This window comes from Ranitomeya imitator, chromosome 1 (assembly GCF_032444005.1).
Source record: "Ranitomeya imitator isolate aRanImi1 chromosome 1, aRanImi1.pri, whole genome shotgun sequence".
In the NCBI taxonomy this organism is placed as follows: domain Eukaryota; kingdom Metazoa; phylum Chordata; class Amphibia; order Anura; family Dendrobatidae; genus Ranitomeya; species Ranitomeya imitator.
Genome location: NC_091282.1, coordinates 1,198,574,056 through 1,198,587,074, shown reverse-complemented (window position 1 = coordinate 1,198,587,074; position 13,019 = coordinate 1,198,574,056). Strand labels below are relative to the sequence as shown.

General features: G+C 46.3%; 1 protein-coding gene across 1 annotated transcript in view; it reads left to right on the top strand.

Annotated features, from left to right (window-relative positions):
• Positions 1-13,019, top strand: part of NSD2 (nuclear receptor binding SET domain protein 2) — a 99,761-nt gene that overhangs the window by 60,796 nt on the left and 25,946 nt on the right. Inside the window, exons 12-16 of the mRNA XM_069744886.1 lie at positions 8,625-8,748; positions 10,399-10,599; positions 10,691-10,870; positions 10,973-11,129; positions 11,933-12,138. Of these exons, the coding sequence (XP_069600987.1) occupies positions 8,625-8,748; positions 10,399-10,599; positions 10,691-10,870; positions 10,973-11,129; positions 11,933-12,138 (868 nt within the window). The remainder of the gene's footprint in view (positions 1-8,624; positions 8,749-10,398; positions 10,600-10,690; positions 10,871-10,972; positions 11,130-11,932; positions 12,139-13,019) is intronic.

Genomic DNA, 13,019 nt, shown 5'->3' with positions numbered 1-13,019 from the left:
TCCCAATGATAACAGTATAATCTCCAAAATGAATAAAAACTCAAAATGCACTGTTCCAAATTATTAGGCACAGTAGAATTTCTAAACATTTGATATGTTTTAAAGAACTGAAAATGCTCATTTGTGGAATTTGCAGCATTAGGAGGTCACATTCACTGAACAAAAAAGCTATTTAACTCCAAAACTTCCTAACAGGCCAAGTTACATGTTAACATAGGACCCCTTCTTTGATATCCCCTTCACAATTCTTGCATCCATTGAACTTGTGAGTTTTTGGAGAGTTTCTGCTTGTATTTCTTTGCATGAAGCCAGAATCGCCTCCCAGAGCTGCTGTTTTGATGTGAATGGCCTCCCACCCTCATAGATCTTTTGCTTGATGATTCTCCAAAGGTTCTCTATAGGGTTGAGGTCAGGGGAAGATGGTGGCCACACCATGAGTTTATCTCCTTTTATGCCCATAGCAGCCAATGACTCAGAGGGATTCTTTGCAGCATGAGATGGGGCATTGTCAGCATGAAGATGATTTTGTTCCTGAACACACGTTTCTGCTTTTTATACCATGGAAGAAAGTTGTCAGTCAGAAACTCTATATACTTTGCAGAGGTTATTTTCACACCTTCAGGAACCTTAACCCCTTCACGACATGCCCCGTACTAGTACGGCGCATGTCGTGTCTCCCCCTTTGATGTGGGCTCCGGCGGTGAGCCCACATCAAAGTCGCGACATGTCAGCTGTTTTGTACAGCTTGACATGTGCGCGCAATAGCGGCGGGTGAAATCGCGATTCACCCGCCACTATTAAACTGTTAAATGCCACTGTCAAAAGCTGACAGCGGCATTTAACCCCTTCCCGACCTTTGACGCCACGTAGGCGTCATGAAAGTCGGTGCCATTCCGACCCATGACGCCTATGCGGCGTCATGGAAAGATCGCGTCCCTGCAGATCGGGTGAAAGGGTTAACTCCCATTTCACCCGATCTGCAGGGACAGGGGGAGTGGTAGTTTAGCCCAGGGGGGGTGGCTTCACCCCCTCGTGGCTACGATCGCTCTGATTGGCTGTTGAAAGTGAAACTGCCAATCAGAGCGATTTGTAATATTTCACCCATTATAACGGGTGAAATATTACAATCCAGCCATGGCCGATGCTGAAATATCATCGGCCATGGCTGGAAATACTAGTGTGCCCCCACCCCACCCCTCCGATCGCCCCCCCACCCCCCCCGATCTGGCCGGTACACTGCTCCGGCTCCCCTCCGTCCAGTGCTCCGCTCCCCCCCGTGCTCGTGTCCGCTCCCCCCGTGCTCCAATCACCCCCCCGTGCTCCAATCACCCCCCCTGCACTCCGATCCACCCCCCCCCGTGCTCCGTTCAACCCCCCCGTGCTCCATTCCAGCCCCCCCGTGCTCCGTTCCACGCCCCCCGCGCTCCGTTCCACCCCTCCCGCGCTCCGATTCCCCCCCCCCCCCCGTGCTCCGATCCCCCCCCCCCCCCCCGTGGTCCCCCCCCACCCTATCATACTTACCGATCCAGCCGTGGTCCCGTCCGTCTTCTCCCGGGCGCCGCCATCTTCCAAAATGGCGGGCGCATGCGCAGTGCGCCCGCCGAATCTGCCGGCCGGCAGATTCGTTCCAAAGTGCATTTTGATCACTGAGATATAATCTATCTCAGTGATCAAAATAAAAAAAATAATAAATGACCCCCCCCCCCCCCCCCCCTTTGTCACCCCCATAGGGACAATAAAAAAATAAAGAATTTTTTTTTTTCCACTAATGTTAGAATAGGGTTAGGGGTAGGGTTAGGGTTAAGGTTAGGGCTAGGGGTAGGGTTAGGGGTAGGGTTAGGGGTAGGGTTAGGGCTAGGGTTAGGGTTAGGAATGTGCACACGTATTCTGGTCCTCTGCGGATTTTTCCGCTGCGGATTTGATAAATCCGCAGTGCTAAACCGCTGCGGATTTATGGCGGATTTACCGCGTTTTTTTCTGCGCATTTCACTGCGGTTTTACAATTGCGATTTTCTATTGGAGCAGTTGTAAAACCGCTGCGGAATCCGCACAAAGAAGTGACATGCTGCGGAATGTAAACCGCTGCGTTTCCGTGCAGTTTTTCCGCAGCATGTGTGCAGCGATTTTTGTTTCCCATAGGTTTACATTGAACTGTACACTCATGGGAAACTGCTGCGGATCCGCAGCGTGTGCACATACCTTTAGAATTAGGCTATGTGCACATGGTGCGGATTTGGCTGAGGATTCGTAGCAGTTTTCCATCACGTTTACAGTACCATGTAAACATATGAAAAACCAAATCCGCTGTGCCCATGGTGCGGAAAATACCGCGCGGGAACGCTGCGTTGTATTTTCCGCAGCATGTCAATTCTTTGTGCGGATTCCGCAGCGTTTTACACCTGTTCCTCAATAGGAATCCGCAGGTGAAATCCGCACAAAAAACACTGGAAATCCGCGGAAAATCCGCAGGTAAAACACAGTGCCTTTTACCCGCAGATTTTTCAAAAATGGTGCGGAAATATCTCACACGAATCCGCAACGTGGGCACATGGCCTTAGGGTTAGGGTTGGAATTAGGGTTGTGGTTAGGGTTAGGGGTGTGTTGGGGTTAGTGTTGTGGTTAGGGGTGTGTTGGGGTTAGGGTTGTGATTAGGATTATGGCTACAGTTGGGATTAGGGTTAGGGGTGTGTTGGGGTTAGTGTTGGAGGTAGAATTGAGGGGTTACCACTGTTTAGGCACATCAGGGGTCTCCAAACGCAACATGGCGCCACCATTGATTCCAGCCAATCTCGTATTCAAAAAGTCAAATGGTGCTCCCTCACTTCCGAGCCCTGATGTGTGCCCAAACAGTGGTTTACCCCCACATATGGGGTACCAGCATACTCAGGACAAACTGCGCAACAATTACTGGGGTCCAATTTCTCCTGTTACCCTTGTGAATCTAAAAAAATGCTTGCTAAAACATAATTTTTGAGGAAAGAAAAATGATTTTTTATTTTCACGGCTCTGCGTTGTAAACGTCTGTGAAGCACTTGGGGGTTCAAAGTGCTCACCACATATCTAGATAAGTTCCTTGGGGGGTCTAGTTTCTAAAATGGGGTCACTTGTGGGGGGTCTCTACTGTTTAGGCACACCAGGGGCTCTGCAAACGCAACGTGACACCCGCAGACCATTCCATCAAAGTCTGCATTTCAAAAGTCACTACTTCCCTTCTGAGCCCCGACGTGTGCCCAAACAGTGGTTTACCCCCACATATGGGGTATCAGCGTACTCAGGAGAAACTGGACAACAACTTTTGGGGTCCAATTTCTCCTGTAACCCTTGGGAAAATAAAAAAATGCTTGCTAAAACATAATTTTTGAGGAAAGAAAAATGATTTTTTATTTTCACGGCTCTGCGTTGTAAACGTCTGTGAAGCACTTGGGGGTTCAAAGTGCTCACCACATATCTAGATAAGTTCCTTGGGGGGTCTAGTTTCTAAAATGGGGTCACTTGTGGGGGGTCTCTACTGTTTAGGCACACCAGGGGCTCTGCAAACGCAACGTGACACCCGCAGACCATTCCATCAAAGTCTGCATTTCAAAAGTCACTACTTCCCTTCTGAGCCCCGACGTGTGCCCAAACAGTGGTTTACCCCCACATATGGGGTATCAGCGTACTCAGGAGAAACTGGACAACAACTTTTGGGGTCCAATTTCTCCTGTAACCCTTGGGAAAATAAAAAATTCTGGGCTAAATAATTATTTTTGAGGAAAGAAAACGTATTTATTATTTTCACGGCTCTGCATTATAAACTTCTATGAAGCACTTGGGGGTTTAAAGTGCTCACCACACATCTAGATAAGTTCCTTTCAGGGTCTAGTTTCCAAAATGGGGTCACTTGTGGGGGGTTTCTACTGTTTAGGCACATCAGGGGCTCTGCAAACGCAACGTGACGCCCGCAGAGCATTCCATCAAAGTCTGCATTTCAAAACGTCACTACTTCAATTCCAAGCCCCGGCATGTGCAGAAAACAGTAGTTTACCCCCACATATGGGGTATCACCGTACTCAGGAGAAACTGGACAACAACTTTTGGGGTCAAATTTCTCCTGTTACCCTTGGGAAAATAAAAAATTGCAGGCTAAAAGATCATTTTTGAGAAAATAATTTTTTTTTTTATTTTCATGGCTCTGCGTTATAAACTTCTGTGAAGCACTTGGGGGTTCAAAGTCCTCACCACACATCTAGATTAGTTCCTTTGGGGGTCTAGTTTCCAAAATGGTGTCATTTCTGGGGGATCTCCAATGTTTAAGCACACAGGGGCTCTCCAAACGTGACATGGTGTCCGCTAATGATTGGAGCTAATTTTCCATTTAAAAAGCCAAATGGCGTGCCATCCCTTCCGAGCCCTGCCGTGCGCCCAAACAGTGGTTTACCCCCACATATTGGGTATCTGCGTACTCAGGACAAACAGGACAACAATATTTGGGGTCCAATTTCTCCCATTATCCTTGGCAAAATAGGAAATTCCAGGCTAAAAAATCATTTTTGAGGAAAGAAAAATTATTTTTTATTTTCATGGCTCTGCGTTATAAACTTCTGTGAAGCACCTGGGGGTTTAAAGTGCTCAATATGCATCTAGATAAGTTCCTTGGGGGGTCTAGTTTCCAAAATGGGGTCACTTGTGGGGGAGCTCCAATGTTTAGGCACACAGGGGGCTCTCCAAACGCGACATGGTGTCCGCTAACAATTGGAGCTAATTTTCCATTCAAAAAGTCAAATGGCGCGCCTTCCCTTCCGAGCCCTGCCGTGTGCCCAAACAGTGGTTTACCCCCACATATGAGGTATCGGCGTACTCGGGAGAAATTGCCCAACAAATTTTATGATCCATTTTATCCTACTGCCCATGTGAAAATGAAAAAATTGAGGCGAAAATAATTTTTTTGTGAAAAAAAAGTACTTTTTCATTTTTACAGATCAATTTGTGAAGCACCTGAGGGTTTAAAGTGCTCACTAGGCATCTAAATAAGTTCCTTGGGGGGTCTAGTTTCCAAAATGGGGTCACTTGTGGGGGAGCGCCAATGTTTAGGCACACAGGAGCTATCCAAACGCGACATGGTGTCCGCTAACGATGGAAATAATTTTTCATTCAAAAAGTCAAATGGCGCTCCTTCCCTTCCGAGCCTTACCATGTGCCCAAACAGTGGTTTACCCCCACATGTGAGGTATTGGTGTACTCAGGAGAAATTGCCCAACACATTTTAGGATCCATTTTATCCTGTTGCCCATGTGAAAATGAAAAAATTGAGGCTAAAAGAATTTTTTTGTGAAAAAAAAGTACTTTTTCATTTTTACGGATCAATTTGTGAAGCACCTGGGGGTTCAAAGTGCTCACTATGCATCTAGATAAGTTCCTTGGGGTGTCTAGTTTCCAAAATGGGGTCACTTGTGGGGGAGCTCCAATTTTTAGGCACACGGGGGCTCTCCAAACGTGACATGGTGTCCGCTAAAGAGTGGAGCCAATTTTTGATTCAAAAAGTCAAATGGCGCTCCTTCCCTTCCAAGCCCTGCCGTGCGCCCAAACAGTGGTTTACCCCCACATATGAGGTATCAGCGTACTCAGGACAAATTGGACAACAACTTTCGTGGTTCAGTTTCTCCTTTTACCATTGGGAAAATAAAAAAATTGTTGCTAAAAGATAATTTTTGTGACTAAAAAGTTAAATGTTCATTTTTTCCTTCCATGTTGCTTCTGCTGCTGTGAAGCACCTGAAGGGTTAATAAACTTCTTGAATGTGGTTTTGAGTACCTTGAGGGGTGCAGTTTTTAGAATGGTGTCACTTTTGGGTATTTTCAGCCATATAGACCCCTCAAACTGACTTCAAATGTGAGGTGGTCCCTAAAAAAAATGGTTTTGTAAATTTCGTTGTAAAAATGACAAATCGCTGGTCAAATTTTAACCCTTATAACTTCCTAACAAAAAAAAATTTTGTTTCCAAAATTGTGCTGATGTAAAGTAAACATGTGGGAAATGTTATTTATTAACTATTTTGTGTCACATATCTCTCTGGTTTAACAGAATAAAAATTCAAAATGTGAAAATTGCGAAATTTTAAAAATTTTCGCCAAATTTCCGTGTTTATCACAAATAAATGCAGAATTTATTGACCTAAATTTACCACTAACATGAAGCCCAATATGTCACGAAAAAACAATCTCAGAACCGCTAGGATCCGTTGAAGCGTTCCTGAGTTATTACCTCATAAAGGGACACTGGTCAGAATTGCAAAAAACGGCAAGGTCTTTAAGGTCAAAATAGGCTGGGTCTTGAAGGGGTTAACTACCGCTTCCGACCGCACGGCCGGAAATGAGCGCATCGCCGACCCCCGTCACATGATTGTCACATGTGTTTGAGATTGTTTTCAGTGATCCATTGAGCCCTGAGACACAATACCATCCATGAGTTTATTTGAAAAACAAAACAATTAAATCTTTGACACTTAAATTCAATTTGCATAATAATATGGAACACTGTGTAAAAATTGTCCACTGATTTGTCTGGGCAGCAGTTCAGAAGTTAAGCGCACTGCCTTAGTCATACCCCTCTCTGAGTCGGTAGGGTTGGATTATGGGATAGGGCATATCTGGTATGTTTATCTCTGATCTATGTGGCTTTAAGCCATTCAATACCCTAAAGGAAGAATTCCACTTCCTACAACTTGGGCACTTCCTGCTGGCCCAGTTCCCAAATTCTCCACCTACTGTGTAAGATACTGCCCACTAGCTGAGGTGCTGCTGAGCCGCATGATACCAAACTTGTGCCTTATGTATTGCCGGGGCCATTTATTTTGCAGTACCGGGCCATTTATTTTGCAGTTGGTACGGGGTGTAAAATTTATCAAAATGGCGCACACAGTTCGTGCATTCCACACAACCTAAAAAAAGTCCCTTTTTTACAATTTAGACCCCCTTTTTTTTGAGGGGGGGTTAACACCCTTTTTTGTTATGGTATCTTTTCTCCCCCCCCCCCCCCCCTTTTTTTTTTTTTAAATAGCACTCCAAGAAGTGGAGGGAATAAAATCACATTTTTCGAGACCTATAAAAAAAAATAACACACGAATGAAGAATTGGATCAAAAAAAGAAAACCCTAAACTATGGTATATCCACAGCAGGGCTGTGGAGTCGGTAAACCAAACCTCCGACTCCTCAATTTCCATGACTCCGACTCCACCAAAACGGACTCCGGCGCCACCGCCCTGATCTACAGTGATAAACAAAAAACGAAAACACGCATCTAAGCAATTTAAAAAATGGCACGTAAAGCCAGGCATAAATGCAATAATGAATCCAGGCCCTTGTTTATCACCCGAACGTGTGTTGTCGAATACTGGACGTCTCGGAAGGTACCCATTATTTTTTTTATTCTTTTTTTTTTTTATATCGCTGATGAACTTGTCTGTTGACTTTTTAAAAATAGCATTTATATATGCCGAAGTCACCACGATAAATTTTCTAAAATCTGAGACAGATGAACCTTGCTTTTCTCGGACCTCCGCTGTCTCGCCTTACGAGCTGAGTGTACCCTTATAGTCATCCCTTCCGACTAATCATAATATATCTGTAATCCCTTGTTTTTAGTGAGAAAAACGCACATGGTGGCTATACTTGTTTTCTACTTTTATTGTAATGTCACTGTTGATATTGTGCATATTCACATTTTCATATCTCATTGGTGTAGATTTTGCCCTTATGAAAACTGTATTTGCAATGATTTATGTACATCCTTATACTTTTTAATAAACTTCATATGTTTAAAATGTAGTTTTTATTAATTTTCAGTTTTTTTTGTTTTTTTTTGTCCGGCAAATCACAATCTGTATTAAAAATAAAAAATGATAAATCTTGCAATTTTCTCACATGCCACTGAGACTTTTCATGAAATGCATGAACATTAGCCACAATGACCCTATTTTTGTATTGAAGCTGCTAATGAGCGTGTGCAAATGTTATTGTGAAAGGAGCCTTGTATAGTGGTGTTACCGGTAATTGTAATCCTGTCTGTGGTGATAGTGAGCCTGATGAAAAAACTCTTACTGAAAGTACATGGAGTGTGAGTATAAAACTGCCCCCAGTGGTCAGTCTGAAAATTGCAAATTTACTATTTATTTTTTCTTTTTTAAATGAAGATCATATGAAAAAAAAACTTGACACACTTGAAAAAAATAAATGTCACAAAAATCTTTTTTTTTTTTTTTTTTTTGTAGCACATTTCCCTTTAAGAGACTAGATCCACAGTGATCAGCTGATCGCACAACAGGATAAATTCTAAAAAATATATTACTTTCCGCTTGAAACTTAAGAATGTGTATATTCATGTAGATGTATTATAAAAATTCAAGTATATGGCTGACGGTGCAACATAATGGCCCAGACCACCATAGGAGGTACCTTGCCTATTCATGTTGGACATATTTGAAAAAAATATAAAAAATGGAGTAAAAAAAAAAAACACATATATATATTTTTTTTTTTGCCATTATTTTTCATTTGTTTTACCCAAACCCAATACTCAACAATCATCCTTATCGTGCAGATTTTTTTTTTCCGTTATTTTGCATTTCAATATATTTTTTTCTTTCTAGCTCTGTGAAAAAACAGGTGATCTCGTGTTATGTGAAGGTCTGTGCTTCTCTGCTTTCCATTTATCATGTCTTGGACGCTCAGAAAGACCAAATGGCCCATTTCAATGTGAAGAATGTACATCAGGTAGGAGCCTGAGGATAAAATTACCCATACCACACATACCCACACCACACACATCACTTTAGTATTGTCTGCAGTCCTATTTCCCTATGTGCTTTTGTGCCGTCTCGTAGATTAGCAAGAAGAAAAAGACAGAAGGGAGCATGACTGGCGGGGGTCGCTTTGTGGAGGGAACACGACTGGCGGAGTCTTTCTGGAGGGAACGTGTGACTGGCGGGGGTCACTGTAGGGAATGCGTAACTGGCGGGGGTGGCTCTGGAGGGAACGTGTGACTGGCGGGGGTCGCTCTGTGGAGGGAACATATGGTGGGGGTCGCTCTGTAAAGGGAACGTGTGACTGGCGGGGGTCGCACTGGAGGGAACGTGTGACTGAAGGGAACTTGTGACTGGCAAGGGTCGCTCTTTGGAAGGAACGTGTGACTGGCGGGGGTCTCTGGAGGGAACGTGTGACTGGCGGGGGTCGCTCTGTGGAGGGAACTTGTGACTGGTGAGGGTCGCTCTTTGGAGGGAACGTGTGACTGGCGGGGGTCGCTCTGGAGGGAACGTGTGACTGGCGGGGGTCGCTCTGGAGGGAACGTGTGACTGGCGGGGGTCGCTCTGGAGGGTACGTGTGACTGGCGGGGGTCTCTGGAGGGAACGTGTGACTGGCGGGGGTCGCTCTGTGGAGGGAACTTGTGACTGGTGAGGGTCGCTCTTTGGAGGGAACGTGTGACTGGCGGGGTCGCTCTGGAGGGAACGTGTGACTGGGGGGTCGCTCTGTGGAGGGAACGTGTGACTGGCGGGGGTCTCTATGGAGGGAGCGTGTGACTGGCGGGGGTTTCTATGGAGGGAACGTGTGACTGGCGGGGGTCGCTCTGTGGAGGAAACTTGTGACTGGCGGGGGCCGCTCTGGAGGGAACATGTGACTGTCAAGGGTTTCTCTGTGGAGGGAACATGCGACTGTCGAGGTTTTCTCTGTGGTGGGAACGTGTGACTGGCGGAGTCGCTCTGTGGAGGGAACGTGTGACTGGCGGAGTCGCTCTGTGGAGGGAACGTGTGACTGTTTAGGGTCGCTCTGTGGAGGGAATGTGTGACTGTCGATGGTTTCTCTGTGGAGGGAACATGTGACTGGCGGGGTCGCTCTGTCGAGGGAACTTGTGACTGGCGGGGGCTGCTCTCTGGAGGGAACGTGTGGCTGTCGAGGGTCTCTCTGTGGAGGGAACGTGTGACTGTCTAGGGTTTTTCTGTGGAGTGAACATGTGACTGGCAGGGTCTTACTGTGTAGAGAACGTGTGACTGGCGGAGTCGCTCTCTGGAGGGAACATGTGACTGTCGAGGGTTTCTCTGTGGAGGGAACGTGTGGCTGTCGAGGGTCTCTCTGTGGAGGGAACGTGTGACTGTCTAGGGTTTTTCTGTGGAGTGAACATGTGACTGGCAGGGTCTTACTGTGTAGAGAACGTGTGACTGGCGGAGTCGCTCTCTGGAGGGAACATGTGACTGTCGAGGGTTTCTCTGTGGAGGGAACGTGTGACTGGCGGGGGTCGCTCTGTGGCGGAATTGCAATCTATCGCCATGGATGCGCATAGGTCTGCTCAAGGGCTGTAGAAACAAAATGGAAAACCATATTTAATTTCCACACTTTCTGACGCCCCAGTGGCTTTCTGTTCCTCTGCAGGTATTCACTCATGTTTTATATGCAAAAAAAAGGATGGCGATGTGAAGCGCTGCACCTCATCAAACTGTGGCAAATTTTACCACGGGTCCTGTCTACAGATGTATCCTAATGCCATAATTGATGGGAAAACAGTGCGCTGCCCGCTGCATCGCTGTGCCAGCTGTCTTATGCCCCAGCGCTCCTGTGCCCGGGTAGTCAAAGGTCAGTGGGTAGCCGTCCATGGCGTGTCCTGTGCTTGGATAAAGGTTTCTGGTGCTGGATGTTTAAGATGCTGTTCTTCATGTTTTTCTAGCTAAATTGACCCGATGTGTCCGCTGCCCGGTGGCATACCACGTGGGAGACTCCTGTATATCTGCAGGATGCACGGTGCTTTCCCCGTACAGCATCATCTGCTCTGCTCACTTTGTCGCCCAAAAGGGCAAAAGTCACCATGGCCACGTCAATATATGCTGGTGTTTCGTGTGCTCCAAAGGTATGTATGTATGTCTGTCTGCACGGTTACATACTGCCCTAAGACCCTGAGTGCAAAGTAATAACACAATCCAATACTTCTGTGCCCTCTTTATATTTGTAGGTGGCAATCTGCTGTGCTGCGAGTCCTGTCCTGCTGCTTTTCATCCTGACTGCTTGAATATTGAAATGCCCGTTGGCACCTGGTTTTGCAACGACTGCAGGGCGGGAAAGAAGCCACGATTTCAGGACATTATTTGGGTGAAGCTAGGCAACTACAGGTACGAGTGTTGTACAAATGGCACTGCTTGTAGAGGGATGGAAAGTAAGCGGAAGCCATAAAAAAGCTCAAGATTAGTCATGTGAGCGTGCTCGGATTAGGAGTTATGAGCATGCTCGGGTGCTAACCAAGTGTCTTCTACGTGTTAGAAAAATACATTTCAACAGCCTCATCACATGCGGGGATTACCTGTTTGTTAGACAATCCCCGCATGTGTTGCGGATGTCGAACAGATGCAAGACATGCAGCTGCGGGGACTCAAACATATTTTCGAGCACGCCAAAGACACTTGGTTAGTGCCCGAGCATGCTCAGATAACACCTTATCTGAGCACAGTCGCTCATCACTACTCAAGGTCAATACACCCGGATTTCCCTAAAGACAATACTGTCCTAACAAGATCAGAAGGGACAGGATACCATGTATTGTTCTGTGATTCGGGGTCTTTATTAAAGACCACGATCTTATTACCCAGAACTGGAAACCGTGGTGTAGAAACTGGCCGTGTATCGTTTGAGTCGAACTTGACAACCTCGTGTATAAGGCTGCTGTTTGGGTCAGGAGATCCAAAGCCGGTCCATAACGGGCTGGAATCATACGCACATTTTGACCCAAAATCTTATGTGATGAAGTGAGAAAAATTAAATTATTAAATCGGCCTTGGTTCAGAAAAGAAAACTTCACCAAAATAAATCCGTGTGATTCCAGCCACGGAAAATAATTCTGGATTATGTAGTATGTCATTGTAAACATGTTTGCTTTCATTTTTTAATTTTTTTATTTTAAATATCTTTTTCTTAATAGATGGTGGCCCGCAGAAGTTTGTCACCCCAAAAACATCCCTCCAAATATCCAGAAAATGAAACATGAGATCGGGGAGTTCCCAGTTTACTTCTTCGGCTCCAAAGACTATTACTGGACGCACCACGCACGGGTGTTTCCGTACATGGAGGGGGATCGTGGCACTAAACATCACGGCGTGAAAAGCATCGGCAAAGTGTTTAAAAATGGTGAGATTACAAAAATGGCCGAATCTTGATATAAAAAGTCTTTTTACAGTATTCCAGCATATCGGTCGGTGTAATCGGGCTCCTTACGATCTGCCACACTCGCAGAGCCGTTTATATTAGTGATGAGAGCTGCCAGTCACTTCCCAAAATCAATGCAGAACTATCCTGTGTCACTTTGTTTACTCTGTTGCCTCATTGGGGGACATAGGACCATGGGTGTTATGCTGCTGTCCACTAGGAGGCGACACTATGCATAATCTGAAAAAGATGCAGTATACACCCCTGGACGGCGTCAGCCTTCTCCAGTTTTTTTGCTTAGCGTCGCATAGGAGGCACACCTAAAATGTTTTACTCTGTTTTTTTCTGACGGATTACAGATGAAGAAAAGTGGGTCTCCTGTGAGACTCCCGGCATGGCTCCTTCCTCGGCCCCCTATTACGGGGTGCCCGGTTGAAGTCGAGATGGCTATTCCCCATGTTGCTCCTTCCCCAGTCCCTCGGGTGCTGGTTCGAAGTCGAGACCTCCACTGCGCCTGCATCCAGGGACCCCAGCCCAGCTTTGGGTTCCTGTCGGGGGCAGGCAGGCATGGCACAACAGAGACACAGGGCTCCCTGCTCCCCTGTATCTGCAGCAACACCAGCTCTGTACTGCCTCAGGGGGACCCCTCACAGGGCCCCCCTTCCGCTTATAGCTCCACCGCTATCCTGATTTTAAATCCGGGGGGTCCGGTTCAGATCCGACCCCCTCCTGGACTTTCGCGCCGGCCTGGAGCCTTTCTGGGCATCAGGCATCTAATTTAGGCCGCGGCTTCGGCCTAGCTGAAGCCGCCGCCCCTGGATGACAAATATGACACTACAGTGTCATAGAGGGGGCGGATCGAG